General features: G+C 32.8%; 2 protein-coding genes across 2 annotated transcripts in view; one reads left to right on the top strand and one right to left on the bottom strand.

Annotated features, from left to right (window-relative positions):
- Window positions 1-345: 345 nt before the first annotated feature.
- LOC126891881 (zinc finger protein 235-like) overlaps window positions 346-19,116 on the bottom strand; it is a 73,584-nt gene continuing 54,813 nt past the window's right edge. The window contains exon 2 of the mRNA XM_050661221.1: window positions 346-2,887. Within this exon, the coding sequence (XP_050517178.1) occupies window positions 2,058-2,887 (830 nt within the window). The 3' untranslated portion in view covers window positions 346-2,057. The remainder of the gene's footprint in view (window positions 2,888-19,116) is intronic.
- Window positions 17,707-19,106, top strand: LOC126891882 (putative nuclease HARBI1). The gene is made up of 2 exons (XM_050661223.1): window positions 17,707-18,133; window positions 18,242-19,106. Exons 1-2 carry the CDS (start codon window positions 17,888-17,890, stop codon window positions 19,016-19,018), a joined length of 1,023 nt encoding a protein of 340 aa, XP_050517180.1. The 5' UTR covers window positions 17,707-17,887; the 3' UTR covers window positions 19,019-19,106.

Here is a 19,116-nt window from a genome sequence, read left to right as displayed (position 1 = left end):
CAATTGCTGCGTCTTTGTCCACATCACCGAGCCATAGGCTATCATGGGTCTAATAACCCTTGTGTATAACTATAGAGTCATTTTGGGGTTAAGCCCCCAATTCTTACCGCACATTCTTCGACATCTGCCCAAGGACATAGTAGCTTTTGTGTGGTTTGAAGGATGTGAGTATTTCATGTAAGCCGATATTCAAAATAAACCCCAAAGTATTTTGTTTCTTTGGCAAATGAAATCTCTTTTCCTCCCAGCACAAGGTGGTTCTAGGCCTTGTAGTGCTGAAAATAGGAGCTAAGTATAGAGGATGAATTGTAGTTGGTCACACTATGCATAAATAAAAAATTATCGTACATATTAAGAGGTGCTTTATTACAAGTCAAATATTACAAAAAAAAATTGGGCCAATGTTTCACCATTTGACGGCACATTTTTTTGTAATCAGAAAAATCATGTATACAACTTGCATTTAATTGTCATTATGATGCTCGTATTCTATGACATTCCCTCATACTTGTATCATAACGATCATCATTAAATGCTCGTTGCATAATATAGGTTTGTTCCAACACAACGAAGAACAGTCATGTAGCGATCACGTTACTATAAAATTAACGTTTCATGGTAACGAAATAATACGTTCCATGTTACTGCGCAGGACTATTAAAAATTTTTCATGGTGCAATCTCAAATGTTATTTTAAGATACTTTTCACAAATATTGCTTAAAGGTCTGCGCTTATTAGATCGAATCGGTCGGCAACAGAACGGACCACTACAGCCAGTGGCGGATACACAATTTTTTGGGGGGGGGGTCATTGATCTTGGGGATGAGTTAATTACTTTTCTTAGTTCAAGGTCACTTACCCAGATAGCATGTAAACTTGTGGCAAGTTTGATTCTTCTTTGATTTTACATTGCTGCGTCAAATATGACGAGGCAAGTTTGTGACAAGTTTGCTGCAATATTGTTACGGCAAAAGATTAACACAACGAGAAAACGTCCATGTAACGATCACCGTCCTGCGCAGTACCATGGAACGTATTATTTCGTTCCCATGGAACTAGTGATGTTGATTATAGTTACTTTCCAGTATTCGTTACAAATCGTTACTTTTGTATAAAGTAATTATTTACAGTATTCGTTACTTTGATTACTTTTGTATTTGAGTAGTACCGGTAATCATATTATCGAGAATCGTATTTCTCAGTAGGTAGGTATTTTGAAAAGGTATTCCGATATAACAACGACCTTCACCGATCTGTTTAAGGGATAAAAATGATTTGATTACCGTGTTACTTTTGTATTTGTGTACCGGTAATCATATCGAAAATCGTACTATATCTCAGTAGGTAGGTATTTTGTATAGGTATTCCGATATAACAACGACCTTCACCCATCTGTTGAAGAAATAAAAATGATTTGATTACTATGATTACTTTCGTTACTTTTGTATTTGAGTACCGGTAATCATATCGAGAATCGTATTTCTCAGTAGGTAGGTATTCCGATATAACAACGACCTTCACCGATCTGTTTTTACTCGCTGGGTTACGATTGGTAGAAAGTAATCAAGTGTACTGGTTGTAGATACAATAGTCGTTACTCACTCTGATACGATTGGTACGAAGTAATCAAAGTAGATACAATAGTCGTTACTCGCTCTAAAACGATTGGTACGAAGTAATCAAAGTAGATATAATAGCCGTTACTCGCTCTGATACGATTGTATCAGAGCGAGTAGAGCAGATTGTATTGTGTAAAAAAGTAATCAGAGTAATCAAAGTAACGATTTGCCTCTCTGTATAGTAATCGTTACTATCGGTATTCGTAAGTAACGAGTACTTTGTAACGAATAGATACTTTTTCAACATCTCTACATGGAACGAACGGAACGTTAATTATCTAGTAAGGTGATCGTTACATGATGGTTCTTCGTTGTGTTGGAACAAACCTAAAGATGATGATTCAAGTTTGTAGCAACTTTGCTGCAAGCTTACGGTTGCACTTGTTGGGTGCACGGATGTATCAAACTTGTTTGAAGTTTGAAACAAGTTTATATTGTTATCTGGGTGGGTCAAAGAGTTTTTCCCCAGTATGCACCCTCAAATGTGCTTTCAAATTACTTGCATCACGAAACTGCTTAAGACAAATTTCACACTTGTACGGTGTTTCTCCAGTGTGCACTCTCAAATGTCTTTTTAAATGATTTGTTTCGCTAAATGTCTTAAAACAAATTTCACACTTGTAAGGTTTTTCTCCAGTGTGCACTCTCAAATGTGCTTTCAAATTAGTTGGTTGAGAAAATTGCTTCAAACAAATTTCACACTTATGAGGTTTGTCTCCAGTGTGTATTCTCAAATGTGTTTTCAACTGACTTCCGCTACTAAATTGCCTCAAACAAATCTCACACTTTTCAGGTTTCTCCCCAGTGTGCACTCTCAAATGTTGTTTCAAACTACCTACTCGACGAAATTGTTTAAAACAAATCTCGCACTTGTATGGTTTTTCTCCAGTGTGCACTCCCAAATGTGCTTTCCAATTACTTACTTGTTTAAATTGCGTAAAGCAAATTTCACACTTGTAAGGTGTTTCTCCAGTGTGCACTCTCAAATGTTCTTTCAAATGACCTGCTTGACTAAATTGCTTAAAACAAATTTCACACTTGTATGGTTTTTCTCCAGTGTGCACTCTCAAATGTACTTTCAAATCACTTGAATGACCAAATTGCTTAAAACAAATTTCACATTTATAACGTCTTTTTCCGGTGACAACCTTTATATTTTTATTTAGTGTTTTCTCTTCAGTATGGCGACTCATGTCATTTCCTTTGCAAGATGAATCTTCAATGAGTCCCTCCATAATTTCCGTTTTGTCTTCATTTTGGAGATAACCTAAAATACAAACCAACTATAATGTAATTACGTATATGAGTAAAAAGGAAAATGAATGAAATAATCAGCAGAAATAGTAAAGAGGGGAGTCAATATAGAACGAAAATATGCATTGTTTCGGAATAATTCAAACAAGCTTATATTTATCTAAAACTTTTTTGGTTAGTTTATACACTCACGGACAAAAATATTGCATATTACAGTGAAGTGAAATTTTTTGTGCTGCAATCCTTAGTCCCCCCAGTGTCATATGAATAAGATATCTTTTCCGAAAACGATGTTTTATAGTCATATAACTGCTCTATCGGATTTAAATCTGAAATGGAATATGGACTATATGGTAGCCACATAATTTTTAAATTTAATCTCATTAAGGTAAGTACTCACTATTTGATTCAGTCAATTTGTACTCTACGAGCTCCCTAGTGGGAAAGTTTTGGGGTAGTTCTGATTTCTTTCATTATATATGGATTTTGGGCTGCTGAATCCGAATATGAGGTTTGCGGACAAAATTTCTTGCCGGAACATTGAAAAAACCGCGAAAAAGCGAAAAATTTCAGCTTTTTTCCGCTTTTTTGCTCAAATCTCGAAAACTATTATCTTTTAGTAAATGGTCTGGTAACAGAAATTAAAGTACTTAAAATTATCTACAAATATCACTATTTACTTTTTTTTGAAGTTATACTTGTTTCGGCGCGATTTCATTGAGGGTGAAATTTTATTAATCTGCGCGCATGCGCACACAGGCAGTATGGAGTTAGTTACTAAATGTTTTAATTTATGTATGTATCAGTCCAGAAAAGGCGTGGAAAGAATATATTATGCCTGGTTGCACCAACAGATCTTAAGCTCCACTTAGCTAAGCTCTACTTATAGATAGGGCCTCCTTGAATATCATTTACGTTGCACCATAATTTTAGATTCTTACCTTATTATCAATTATATCTACTATTATATTATGGTATTCTTATTGTAATATATTTTAATTATATTATATTAATTCTTATGATATTCTCGACTTAAGCTTAAGATCTGTTGGTGCAACCGGGCATAGTGTTTTTAAATATATTTTTCTACAAACGTGTTAAAAATGCAATTTTTAGCACTCCATAGGAGCGTTAAAAATGCTACTTTAAGGCACTAGTCCTTTAAAATTTTTAAGGCACTGCAGTTAAAAGTGAATTGTCAAATTGTGAAACGTCAAAATATTTATATTTCATTTATTAACATTAATATTAATAATACAACTTGCGCAATTTGAAAAAGGTGGTTTAAAAGGTTTTTTATTATAATTTTGTGTCTTTGAATTTGTCTTCCTTGGGCGTAAAATAATAAAACATCTATTTTTATATTTCACTTGTCACCGTGATGTATAATTATGTATATCTGAAACGTAAGTAGCATGCGCCTTGGTGGCCTTGTTGGTAGAGCATTGGACCAGAGATCGAGAAATCGCGAGATTGCGGGTTCAAATCCCGGACGATTCATACTTTTTTCTTTTTTTTTTTAATATTTGGCATTGTTAAGTTTTGGTTAATTTTTGGTAATTATTGTTAATTTTTTGTATTGTAACTGTTAAGTAGGTATATTTATTTCGTTGAAATTATATTATAATAGAAGTATAACTTCTTACGTGCGTACAAAGTACACACACACATTCTTTTTTTTCAGATGAATGGTTCGGTCTAAAGTGCAAGTTGAAAATTGCCAATTTTTAAGGGTCTCGGCAAAACCCACTTTTTACATTCCAAAACTTTATTTTTTATTAGAATGCTGTCATTTGATAAATTTCTCCTAGTTTTCTGTACAAATAATAAATGTTAGTTCATAATATGAATATGGTATGCCTCTTCTCACAAATTCCATGAATCCATTCCATCCTAAAATACCGAGAATGTCTCTACTTTTCCCGTAGAGCCACAGAAGATCAGGCACAGATGGAGTCACAGTTTCATTTAGTGTGAACATTCCCTTCCGATCTTGATTTCTGATAAACCTTGAGGTTTTGTCTTTTCAAAATGTATTATTTGAACAGCTGTCTGACTTCCATAAACCTCAGGTGCGGGTTTAGTTTTTAGCCGAGGAATGGATTGGTTAGGAGCTATTGGATGTTTTGGTGCAATACAAGAAATGCCACCCATGACGTAAAAAGTATGGTATCCGTCGATTGTATGTACGTTAACCATTTCTGTCCCAACGCTGCATATATTTATGTTTTTGAAAAACTGGGTCTGTATTCCCAGCCGCCGTATATATACGTTCAAGGTGTTATGGTCTCAATTTACCAAAGCCGAAAATATGCGTTGCTCATAAAATTTTAGACTCATTGGTGTCCCAATGCAGTAGAAATATGTCCGAAAATGTTAGATTATTGTTCCCAAAGCCTCAAAATGTTGGAACCTAAGACAGGTCATGCGGACCCATTGCCGTATATATTTGTTCACATATTTTAGATATATGCTATATTGTAGCACTGGTGGCAACGCTTATAGGTAGCTGCTAGAAGGTGAAGTGTTTGCAGCCACAGAAAAGACCATAAAAAAGAAGCGAATCGAGATACATGTGTGCAAGATGCGGAGTCGGTCTTTGCGTAGTGTCATGTTTTGAAGAGTGCCACACAAAAGAAAACTTTTAATGTTAATTTACATTACATTATTTTTTTTTTAAGTTAGTTATGGTTACATTTTTTCAAGTTGGTTTTGTTCTCTGATGAGTACTTTTGAAAGGAAAACGTTTAAGTTGGTTAAAAAAAACTCATTAAAAACATGTTTTGGCCATTTATTTGTTTATTTATATGCGACGTATATATAAGGCAATGGGACTCTAAGCATGAAAAAACCTTTGGGATTGAGGGTCCAACATGCAAATTAAGGCCTGGTATAGAAAGGGTTAAATCAGCGTTTTCGTACACCTGTTGTGTAAAGCACGGCTGGTCAATTTTCTGCGAATCACCTGCGATTACTGACACTTCCAGATAAGCAACGCGCTTGCTCAAAGTCTTGTAGCGGCAGTAAGGCCCAGATAGTTGGTCTCACCATTCCTTGCAGGGTTGGCCGTTTTCTCTACAAAAAGTACGGCTCAAGAAAATACAAGGTTGATGTAGTTTCCAGTGGCGGCTAGTGGCTTTAGGGACAGGGTCGGCAAGGTTTTTTCTCCTCGGATAGGTATGCCATCTAATTAAAAGGCTTCAATTTCATAGAAGATTTTTGGTTTTTGTTTTTTTTTTATTTTTTTTTGTTTGTTTTGTAAACCTGTTTATAAATTAACTCTAGTCTATGTTGTTTCGAAGTAGCAAAATGGGTTATAACGTCATTGTAAAATTTATTATTGTTTTGGAGAGGTTTTAAAAGTTTTTTTCTATTGACATTTGAGACAAGTTTGACATTCTCTTTTGTTTCATGGTGTTTCGACAATACGTTTTGACTTTTTTGAGACAAGAGAAATCCCGTTCACTTGAGGCAGAATTTACCCACATTTTAGCACAATAATTTATTAAATTCGGGAACAGTTTGTTGTACCTAATGAATTGCAGTATATAAAATTAAACATATTTTGTAACTTATCCCACCGTCCGAAAATATTTAGATCAGCATATAAAACTGTTAATCCATTTTCTTATTTTATTTGAATAAAGAATGATGGATAATTTTTAATGAACTTGTCTAATAGATATTTTGAAAATTCCTTGTAAATAATAATTGAGTTATCCTTCCGCTCAAAAAGGTCCGGAACATTGTTTAAATAATCAAAATGTCAAAAAATTAAGAAAAACTTCGATTTTTTTCTTCGTTTTTTGATTTTAACTTTCAAAGTATTCACTTCTGAGAAAAGTTACACTGGCATAAAAGTTGGGTAACTAAATTTCCTACAATATAGGATTGGTTAAAAATTTTAAAAAGTGTCATCCTTGTTGCAATACAGCAATAATTGCGAAAAAAACATAAAAAATAAGTATTCGCATTTTACGTTTTTCAACCATTTATGCTAACACTTATGACCTTCATATTTTAACCAGAAAACCTTTATGATATAATAAAACAATACTGTAAATTCCATTAAGATCGATTCAAAACATTTTGCAATCTAGCTTTTGCAAAAAAAAATTAATTTTTTCAAAATGTTGCAGTACTGACAATAAAGCAGATAGCAAGTTGATTTTTTTTACATATAGAAGAAAGGTACAGTATTCTTCTATACGTAAAAATAAATTCAACTTGCTGTCTGCTTTATTTTCAGTTCTGCAACATTTTGAAAAAATTAATTTTTTTGCGAAAGCTGGATTGTAAAATTTATCTTGCAAAATCTATTGAACCGATCTTAATGAAATTTACAGTATTTTTTTATTGTATGATATAGTTTTTCTGGGTAAAATTATGAAGGTCTTAAGTGTAGCATAAACGGTCGAAAAACGTAAAATGCGAATACTTGTTTTTTATGATTTTTTCGCATTTATTGCTATTTTGCAACAAGGGTGACAATTTTTAAAAGTTTTAGCTAATTCTTTATTGTAGAAAATTTAATTACGCAACTTTTATGTCAGTACAACTTTTCTCGAAAATGAATACTTTTAAAGTTATAATCAAAAAATGAAGAAAAAACTCGAATTTTTCCTTTATTTTTTGACATTTTGATTATGTAAACAATGTTCCGGACCTTTTTGAGTGGGAGGATAACTCAAATATTATTATATGAGTTATTTTCAAGCAATTTCTGCAAACAAATATGAGTCACCTCTCAACGTCCAAATTAATCTCAACGTCCAAGTACGTGTTTTGTTGCCGTTTGCAGATCACCGCTGTGCTCGGCAGATTGTTTTTCTGCCGTACTTGCCATTCAAATAAATACGGGGAATGTATAATTGGTTGCATATCGGCTAATATTCCATAGCGTCTTATTACAAGCAAAAATGCTCAACTGGGTACGGCTAGCCGAAGCGGGCCATGAATTCACACAATCGCAGTCGGGTGTATGTCTGGCTAGGATCCTTAATTTGAAAAGTCTCTTACGCACAGCGCACAGGGATCACTTAACGTATCAGATCGTTCGAATTCTTTTAAAAACAATGAATAAAATTTAGTCTGTATTATCTCACAGATATTCTTTTTATTTCACAGAAACGAATGTCATCAACTCTGATTAACTTATATATTTAAAAAAATCTATAATGTGTCCATAAATGTGTGGGTCGGCACTGCCGACCCTGACCAGCCGCCACTGGTAGTTTCCTCTTTGGGGTTTTGTTCATCCTATACAGAAGCTGTTCGCCTGGAAGTGTCAGCATTCGCAGGCGATCCGCAGAAAATTGACCTGCTGTGCTTTACATAGCAGGTGTACGATAACGCTGATTTTAACGTACATACAATCGACGAATACCACACTTTTCACGTCATATGTGGCATTTCTTGTATTTCACCAAAACATGCAGTAGCTCCTAAGCAATCCATTCCTCGGATAAAAAAGAAACCCGCGCCTGAGGTTTATGGAAGTCAGGGAACTGTTCAACTAATTCGTTTTAAAAGGACAAAACCTCAAGGTTTATCAGAAATCAAGATAACAGAACAGATCCGAAGGAAATGTTCACACCAACTGAAACTGTGACTCCATCTGTGCCTGATCTTCTGTGGCTCTAAGGGAAAAGCAGAGATATTCCCGGCCTCTTAGGACGGAATGGACTCATGGAAGCTGTCACAAGAGACACACCATACCTATGAACTAACATTTATTATTTGTACAGAAAACTAGGAGAAATTTATAAAATGACAGCATTCTAATAAAAAATAAAGTTTTGGAATGTAAAAAGTGGGTTTTGCCGAGACCCTTGAAAATTGGCAATTTTCAACTTGCACTTTAGACCGAACGGTTCATCTGAAAAAAAAAAGTAAATAGTGATATTTGTAGATCATTTTAAGTACTTTAATTTCTGTTACCAGACCATTTACTAAAAGTTAATAGTTTTCGAGATTTGAGCAAAAAAGCGGAAAAAAGCTGAAATTTTTCGCTTTTTCGCGGTTTTTTCAATGTTCCGGCAAGAAATTTTGTCCGCAAACCTCATATTCGGATTCAGCAGCCCAAAATCCATATATAATGAAAGAAATCAGAACTACCCCAAAACCTTCCTAGTCAAAAAACTATTTTTCCACCTACCTCTACCGAAAGTATACTTTTCCGGACCTGATTGTAGGGAGCAAAGTTGTACTTTTCCTCCCTAGGGAGGAAAATAGTTTTCCTCCCTAGGGAGGAAAAGTAAAAGTGACATCATGGTATTTCATTCATGAAATATAACTTATTGACGCCCTGTACAATATCTATTTTCTATTACGTAAGTATCTATACATTTTAACGTTTATTTAAAAATTCTCTGTATTTTGCAGAATGGTAAAAAACAGTAAATTGTTATTTTGATTTAACAATGTTTACATTAATAATTTGACTTATATTTGACAGTTGACAGTTATATTGTACCTACTTGTTAGTTTTAGTTCTAATAAATTTTGTTGGTTAGTTACATAAATAAATTGAGTAAAAATGAAAAAATGACTTGTTATTTGAGGAAGGTGGAAAAACCATATGAATAACATGGGAGTAAAGTGCCTTTTCCTCCCTTAAATGATTACTGCCCTCCGCTACGCGTCGGGCAGTAAACTTCATTCTCGGGAGGAAAAGTAGCACTTTCCTCCCTTGTTATACAAATAGCTATTACCACCTACCTCTACCGAAAGTATACTTTTCCGGACCTGATTGTAGGGAGCAAAGTTGTACTTTTCCTCCCTAGGGAGGAAAATATTTTTTCTCCCTAGGGAGGAAAAGTAAAAGTGACGTCATGGTATTTCATTCATGAAATATAACTTATTGACGCCCTGTACAATATCTATTTTCTATTACGTAAGTATCTATACATTTTAACGTTTATTTAAAAACACTCTGTATTTTGCAGAATGGTAAAAAACAGTAAATTGTTATTTTGATTTAACAATGTTTACATTAATAATTTGACTTATATTTGACAGTTGACAGTTATATTGTACCTACTTGTTAGTTTTAGTTCTAATAAATTTTGTTGGTTAGTTACATAAATAAATTGAGTAAAAATGAAAAAATGACTTGTTATTTGAGGAAGGTGGAAAAACCATATGTATAACATGGGAGTAAAGTGCCTTTTCCTCCCTTGAATGATTACTGCCCTCCGCTACGCGTCCGGCAGTAAACTTCATTCTCGGGAGGAAAAGTAGCACTTTCCTCCCTTGTTATACAAATAGCTATTATTGAATCAATTTTAGAGACATGAAAACGTGCATTAGATCAAATGATCTATAATGTTTTTAATGTAAATATCAACTGTCATTCACTCAATAACCTCCACAAGTTCGGTATGTCCTTTCCAAAAAATACCACTCTATAGCGCTATGCCGCCTCCACCAAAACAACGCTCTGTATGAGGTTACAACTGACATACTGTTCACCAACTCTTCTGTAGACGAAGATTTGCCAATCTCGCTTCAATATGGTTAGTGGTATGGCAGATGTAACCTCATACAGAGCGTTAATTTTGATGGTGGCGGCATAGTGCTATGGAGTGATATTTCTTGGAAAGGACATACCGAATTTGTGGAGTTGATTGAGTGAATGACAGCTGACCTGTACATTAAAAACATAAGGTTTGTTCTAGCAAACAGTCAAACTAGTCAGAAACCGTCAGCAAACAGTTGGTCAGTGAGAGAACATAATACAGTCACCAGTCACCAGTGATATCCCCTCTACTCGCGCTGGTCCACTATTCGCTGATGGTTTTAAACCGTTTGAAACTGATGCTAGAACAAACCTATTATAGAAGATCATGTTTAGGTATTTGCCAGCCATATTTGATATGTGTGTGTGTTCACAAAGGGGGGATGGCATTAGATAAACTTTTTGCCGCAGATATTTGAAAGTTAAACATGTCATATTAAATTTTTATTTTAGAATCTTTAAGAAATTGTATGATAATATCATTAATAGTTTTGGTGTTGAAGCTTAGGGAGCGTTCAAGTATTACGTAACGCAGTTTGGGGGGGGAGAGGGGTCTTGTAAAACGTTACTGCGCGTTACATGGGGGGGGGGGTTCGAACAGCGCATTACGTAACATTATTTTTTAACTTAAATGAAAAAAAAACTACGGAATTTCTTTTATGTTTTACATAGACCCCTGAATTGTATTATGTTGCACCCTCATGTTCCGACAACGGGACAATAGTAACTATTCAAGTGAAAAAATCTTAAAATTTGTAACACAGCTGAAGCCTGAAGCACAGTAACATGTGTTTGCAATAATTAGATGGACCTCTCTCCACAACAAAAGATTAAAAGATACAGATGTTATTTAAGAGGTTGCAGAGGGAACTGCATGTTCATAAATCATGTATGTTTTCTGAAATCGTTTTCTGCAGTAGGTATTCATTAATGTTTTAAATACGCAAATTTTCAAATTATTTAAAAATGTCTTTAAATAAAAAGCATTAAATACAAAACCCACTATATGGATACTTAGTTTAGAAAATTAATAATTAAAAAAAATAATATCCTTATTTAAAGTGTGATTCCTGAATTATCAATTTCATAGTTTTATGTGATTAATATCTTGACGAAAATTATACATAATTTCAAAATTTCACCTTGCATTATTAATAATAGACCCTACACAATACACATTTTTGAGATAAGGTTGTTAAGCAGCTTCTAAAAACAAAAATATACAGGGTGTTTAATTAAAATTAAAGATAATGGACTATGCTAGACTTGAGTGAATCACCCTGTATATTCAAATTTATGTTTAAATAGTCCATAGTTGAATTTAAAAGTTGACGTATCCTAGCGTTTTTATAATTTTCTAAAATAATGACACATGACAACAATTTTATTCCATAAGTGGTTTCCATACATTATAATTTTGAATGATCACCCTGTATTATTCATAAAGACCATGAAATCAGATTGTTAAGCAGCTTTTAAAAATATAAAAATATACAGGGTGTTAAAAAATAAAGCTTATGGACTACGGTAGGCTTGCATGAATCATCCTGTACATTTAAATTTATGTTTAAAAAGCACACATTTTTATATATGAAAATCTACGTCACATCTACGGGTCTCAGCGTTTTTTAAAATTGATTAAAACGAGGACAGAAATAATTTTATTCCATTAAAGTGCCTTCTGTATACAGGGTGTTTCAGAAAAAGGTAGCACAATCTCTAAGATAGGTGAAATACTGAAAAATAATTGTGGTTTGCTTAGTATAAAATTTTTGTAACGGCATGCGTTTTCACGATACAGATCGTTGAAGAACAAAAAGTTTTACACATTTTTTCACTATTTTTCCGATACTACTGGCAACATCGTATATTATTATTTGTTATACAAAATTTTTACTATAGGCTATTGATTATGTACTATAGAAAGGAACTACAACGTTAACGGGGTTTTATTATTTCATATGGTCAATGAATCTCTATATATGAAAAAACCGCGGAGTGCTACCATTTAAAGGGGTGCGTTTTTGAGAAATGGGTGAATTAGTCCCTGGGCACAGGTTACATTAGGGTGAGTTCTATGCACTTTTGGTACAAATACGTCTACATAAAAATTGTTCCTGGTTAAATTTACTTTCTAAATATAACTTTTTAAAGTCAAAGATACTTTTTTTTACAAAAATATATTCAAAAGAAAAAGCACAAAGAAACCCAAAAGAAAGAAATTTTGTTTTTTGTCCCATAACTTTTGTCCACGAGGATATAGGTATAGACATTGCTTCACAGCAAAAAAACTTACATATTTTGTCTTTAAAATGATGTTTGGTAGAGGTCATTAGGATGTACAGTTTTCGAAATATGATTTTTCAAAGTTCGCCACTCACAGTAATTTTGGGCAATTTTCCTTGTTATTTCGCAAATATTGTTCTGTAACTTTTTTCTACGTAACTTTAGGTATATGCAATGGTACATGTAAGAGGAATAGAAATCAATTACCTTTAAAATGGTCTACTGTATAATGTTGTACAACTTCTTTTAAAGAGGTTATCTTTTTCAAGACTTTATACTTTTAACGAGTTTTTATATTTTTTAGGATTATTTTTTAAATTTTCCATTATAACTTTTTTTCTATATGGTATATATTATATAATAAAAAAGAAAGCTTATTCTGTTTACTTTAAAATGGTGTATTATAAAAAATTCTAGGGTTATTTTTGAATAACATATGCTTTTTCAAATTGTAATAAGTACTTGCAACGATTTTTCGTTATTATATTCCTCATTATAACTTTTTTATGTGATTGTGTGTTATGATTGAATCTTATTTTTTATAGGTAATACTTTGGATCCACTTGACTCGGCCGGGCAAACTTCAAAATATGGATTAATTCCAATATTTACTGTCAAAGCTCCTGCACCACAAGCTTTGCTTGAAAAAATAGCATGTAAATGTAATAAAGGATGTACAAAAAACTGCGGTTGTAGGAAGATAGGAATTAGTTGTTCAATATTCTGCAAAGGGTGCATGTGCATGGGTACTAATTGTGGGAACTCTAAGATAACTGAGGTGTCAGAGGAAGACATTAAAGCTAATGCTAAGGAAGAGATGGACTTTGATTTTGAAAATTTTTTAAATGTCAACGTTTAAATAATTTTAACTAAAGTGATGTTTTTTAAGACTAATGTTTATGTAATTTTTGTAAAAGAAATAATTTTAAATAATACAGGTAAAAAAATATCAAAGAATCATTAGGTTTCCATTATGTATTTAAATATAGATGATACACCATTTTAAAGAACAGAAAGTAAGCCCTCTTTGTTGCGCAATATATAGATAGTATTGTATAGTATTGTATATTCATGTACAAGAAAAAATAAGTTATAACGAGAAATTTCAAAAATAATCGTAAAAAATGTAAAAAATAATATTTTTTTTATATTAGGTATTATACAGGGTGGTTCATCTTATTCGCCTTGGTCTCTGTACGGAAAACCACTTGATATTTTAAAAAAATTTCTTCACAGAAATATACACGGCCTTTAATACTACAATCTAAAAATTATGTGAATTATACAGGGTGCTCCAAAAAAGAGTGGTATATCAAAGTTATATTTTTTCTTATGGAATGCCCTATATCTAATGACATTATTGAATTGTCCTTAAAAAATAAGCTATACTTTCATAAGGGTTCCCTATACCTAAATACAGGGTGTTTTGATTTATTTCGATTTTTATAAAAATGTAAGGTTTTAGAAAAAAATAAATATCTACGAATCTAAGAAGCAGTAACAAATTATTTCTTGGATCTTAATAACAGACTATTTAGCATACTTAAACAGATGCTTATTGCAAAGAAATTTCTTACAGGGTGGTCAAAATATGAGATTGTTGTATTAACAAATTCAAGCTGTAATAACTTACTTATTTTAAATGGAACACCCTGTATCTTACTAGTCTATCGCGTAGAAAATTTACTTAACTTTCAATTTGTATTAGGGTTTCCTATACCTATCTTTTTACAGGGTGGTCAAAATATTAGATTGTTTTATTAACAAATTCAAGCTGTAATAACTTACTTATTTTAAATGGAACACCCTGTATCTTACTAGTCTATCGCGTAGAAAATTTACTTAGCTTTCAATTTGTATTAGGGTTTCCTATACCTATCTTTTTACAGGGTGGTCAAAATATTAGATTGTTTTATTAACAAATTCAAGCTGTAATAACTTACTTATTTTAAATGGAACGCCCTGTATCTTACTAGTCTGCCGCGTAGAAAATTTACTTAGCTTTCAATTCTTATTAGGGTTTCCTATACCTATCTCCCTTCATTTTTTAAATATTTAAAGATTTCCTAATTTGTAAGCTTTAAAAATTAGAATTAAGTACCTATGTCGTGGTTATGTACAACACATCACCAACACACAGAGTGTTCTTATTTTAAATGACATAGTCGATATTCTATTCTTTATAATGGAAGATATTTAAAATCTCCTCAATTCCATGTAAATATTCTCAATACACATGTTATTCTGTAAATATAAATTCCAATGTTATTCTGTAAATACCCATTTTTACATATTTTTGTACAATAGGCTCGTTTTCGTCAAAGTAGCCATTGCATTTAATTGTTTGTAATTGCGATTCAAAGATTCAAACAAAAAGTGGTGTTCTTAAATTTACTCAATAACCGTTGGGATAAGATATGGAATATACTTATACGGAATAAAATATAATTTAAATACCTTCCAGAATACGGCATCTAATATAGAGTATGCAGTTTAATATAAACATATTATTCAATGTCACATGTAGGCAAAAATCAACTAAAATAATACAACACTCTGTGTGATTACATGATAACAATGAAAATTTTATTAATGACAGTATCTTGTCTAAGTATATTGCCGGTGTTGGTGATGTGTTGTACATAAACACGACATAGGTACTTAATTCTAATTTTTAAAGCTTACTAAATTAGGAAATCTTTAAATATTTAAAAAATGAAGGGAGGTAGGTACATATAGGAAACCCTAATTAGAATTGAAAGCTAAGTAAATTTTCTACGTGATAGACTAGTAAGATACAGGGTGTTCTATTTAAAATAAGTAAGTTATTACAGCTTGAATTTGTTAATAGAACAATCTAATATTTTGACCACCCTGTAAAAAGATAGGTATAGGAAACCCTAATACAAATTGAAAGCTAAGTAAATTTTCTACGCGATAGACTAGTAAGATACAGGGTGTTCCATTTAAAATAAGTAAGTTATTACAGCTTGAATTTGTTAATAAAACAATCTCATATTTTGACCACCCTGTAAGAAATTTTGTTGCAATAAGCATCTGTTTAAGTATGCTAAATAGTCTGTTATTAAGATCCAAGAAATAATTTGTTACTGCTTCTTAGATTCGTAGATATTTATTTTTTTCTAAAACCTTACATTTTTATAAAAACCGAAATAAATCAAAACACCCTGTATTTAGGTATAGGGAACCCTTATGAAAGTATAGCTTATTTTTTAAGGTCAATTCAATAATGTCATCAGATATAGGGCATTCCATAAGAAAAAATATAACTTTGATATACCACTCTTTTTTGGAACACCCTGTATAATTCACATTATTTTTAGGTTGTAGTATTAAAGGCCCTGTATATTTATGTGAAGAAATTTTTTTAAAATATCAAGTGGTTTTCCGTACAGAGACCGAGGCGAATAAGATGAACCACCCTGTATAATATATTATATAATAATTTTATTTTATTTTTATATTATATTATAAAAAAATCGTTAAAAGTATAAAACCTTGAAAAACCATAATCTCTTTAAAAAAAAGTCGTACAACGTTATACAGTAGACCATTTTAAAGGTAATTGATCTCTATTGCTATTACGTGTACCATTGCATCTACCTAAAGTTACGTAGAAAAAAGTTACAGAACAATATCTGCGAAATAACAAGGGAAATTGCCCGAAATTGCTGTGAGTGGCGAACTTTGAAAAATCATATTTCGAAAACTGTAAATCCTAATGACCTCTACTAAACATAATTTTAAAGAGAAAATATGTAAGTTTTTTTTCTGTAAAGCAATGTCTATACCTATATCCTCGTGGACAAAAGTTATGGGACAAAAAACAAAATTTCTTTCTTTTGGGTTTCTTTGTGCTTTTTCTTTTGAATATATTTTTGTAAAAAAAAGTATCTTTGACTTTAAAAAGTTATATTTAGATAGGAAATTTAACCAGGAACAATTTTTATGTGGACGTGTTTGTACCGAAAGTGCATAGAACTCACCCTAATGTAACCTGTGCCCAGGGACTAATTCACCCATTTCTCAAAAACGCACCCCTTTAAATGGTAGCACTCCGCGGTTTTTTCATATATAGATGTCCATTGACCATATAAAATAATAAAACCCCGTTAACGTTGTAGTTCCTTTTAGCTATCTTATTTTGAATATAATCAATAGCCTACTAACCAAAATAAAATATTGAAATAATAAATATGTTATTTTATTTTAAGTTTTTATTAAAAAAGATAAAATAGAAGAATGCATGAGAAGAACAATAAAGGATGAAGCCAAAAATGTATGTAAGGATGGGGCCAAGCAGGGAAAATGTAAATGTAAAATTAGTAATAAAAGATTATTATTTTAAGTTTTGGACATATTTCATGTCATGGGACATGAAATTACGATTGGCAGGGATAACCAGACACATGAACTAAAAAGAAGAATCGTTCTTGGGTGGGCAGCATTTGGAAAACTGAGAGAAACTTTTAAATGTGAGTTGCCCACATGCCTATAGAGAAAGGTATTTGATCAGTGCGTCCTCCCAGTCTTGACGTACGGATCAGAAACACTTACCTTACCTAAAGCCTCGGCTACCAAACTAACACTTGTATTCATAGTCCGCCTTCAGCGCGTCGCTGGCTGTTCACCACCATATCAATAGTATCGTTCGCGGTAACGATTCCGTACTTGTCCAGGACAACTTCGCATGCGCACTTTAAAAAAGAGAACGCTCTTTTTTAAAGTGCGCATGCGAAGTTGTCCTGGACAAGTACGGAATCGTTACCGCGAACGATACTTATGTTTCATAAGTATCGTTCGCGGTAACGATTCCGTACTTGTCCAGGACAACTTCGCATGCGCACTTTAAAAATCGCATGCGCACTTTAAAAAAGAGAACGCTCTTTTTTAAAGTGCGCATGCGAAGTTGTCCTGGACAAGTACGGAATCGTTACCGCGAACGATACTATTGTCGACCTACAGCCTGGTTGACGCAAGCGTAAAACATCTTTCTCCGAACAGTCGCTGGATTCGCGCCAGTCGCTTTCACAGTGATCTCACACTCGAATGACGCATGCCCTGTTTAGATATTTTCGAACGTTCGCCGGAGAAGGTATATGCATGCTCTGGCGATTCGCCCGTCAATTTGAAATACGTTTGCGATGGACGATTTACATCAATATTATGTAGTTAACCGAGAAATAAATGAACAAAACGATATACATATTACAAGTACCCAGAAGATATATAAGGGACATGCAAAATCCATTACAGTTTTATAGTGATAATGAATTTAGAAAAAGGTATAGATTTCGAAAACAAACAGTTATTGAAATAATGTTGCCAGTAATATATGATGAAATGGTGAAAATTAATCGACGTGGATTACCGTTTCCACCCATTTTATGTCTTTTAGTTGCCTTGAGATTCTATGCTACTGGAAATTTTCAGGTAGGATAAATTTAAAGAATATATTTTCAGAACATGATATATGTATATATTTTTTAATATTGTAATATATATGGTAGATCGTATAGTTAATTTTAATTTAATTTTTAGATTGTAACTGGAGATCTTAGAGGATTTTCACAACCCACGGTTTCGAGATGCATTTTTAAAATTTCCCGGTTACTTGCTCAGCTATTACCCACATATATAAAATTTCCTGAAGGTCTCGAAAACCAGAGAAAGAACCAAAGGCTGTTTTACGCTATTGCCAATTTTCCCAAAGTAACAGGGTGTATAGACTGTACCCACATACCAATAAAAAGTCCTGGAGGGAATATGGCCGAGGTATATAGAAACAGGAAAAGATATTTTTCAATAAACGTCCAAGTAGTGGGTGGACCCAATTTAGAAATTTTCGATGTTGTAGCTCGTTGGCCTGGAAGAGAACATGATTCGATGATTTTCAATAATAGTTCAGTGAAACACCGTTTCGAGAATGGCAGTTTAACAGGATTTCTTCTTGGAGATAGTGGCTATGCTTGTTTACCGTATTTAATGACGCCTCTTTTAAATCCTGGAATTGAACAAGAAGTAAGGTATAACAGATCTCATATTAGAACGAGAAATACCGTTGAGAGATTGTTTGGATTGTGGAAAAAAAGATTTTGTTGTTTGAGTCGGGGTTTAAATAATAAATTGGAAAGAGTTCCAGAAATAATTGTGGCATGTGCAGTTCTTCACAATATTGGGATCAAAGTGAATGATGTAAATGATGAACAAGATAATGTGGAAGAAGAACTAGATGATAATGAACCTCACATACCGAATCAAGCTCAAAATATTGGACATATTGTACGAAGAAGACTCATTGAACAACATTTTAATTGATTTCAATTTTATGTTACACCGTTTGGCGCTCTTTCACTTCGCTGTGTTGAAGTAATTGATAAATATCTACAATTCTCCCTTTTTAAAATTCCAAATTT

Source organism: Diabrotica virgifera, chromosome 9 (assembly GCF_917563875.1).
Source record: "Diabrotica virgifera virgifera chromosome 9, PGI_DIABVI_V3a".
NCBI lineage: Eukaryota > Metazoa > Arthropoda > Insecta > Coleoptera > Chrysomelidae > Diabrotica > Diabrotica virgifera.
This window is presented reverse-complemented; position numbering and strand designations above follow the sequence as displayed.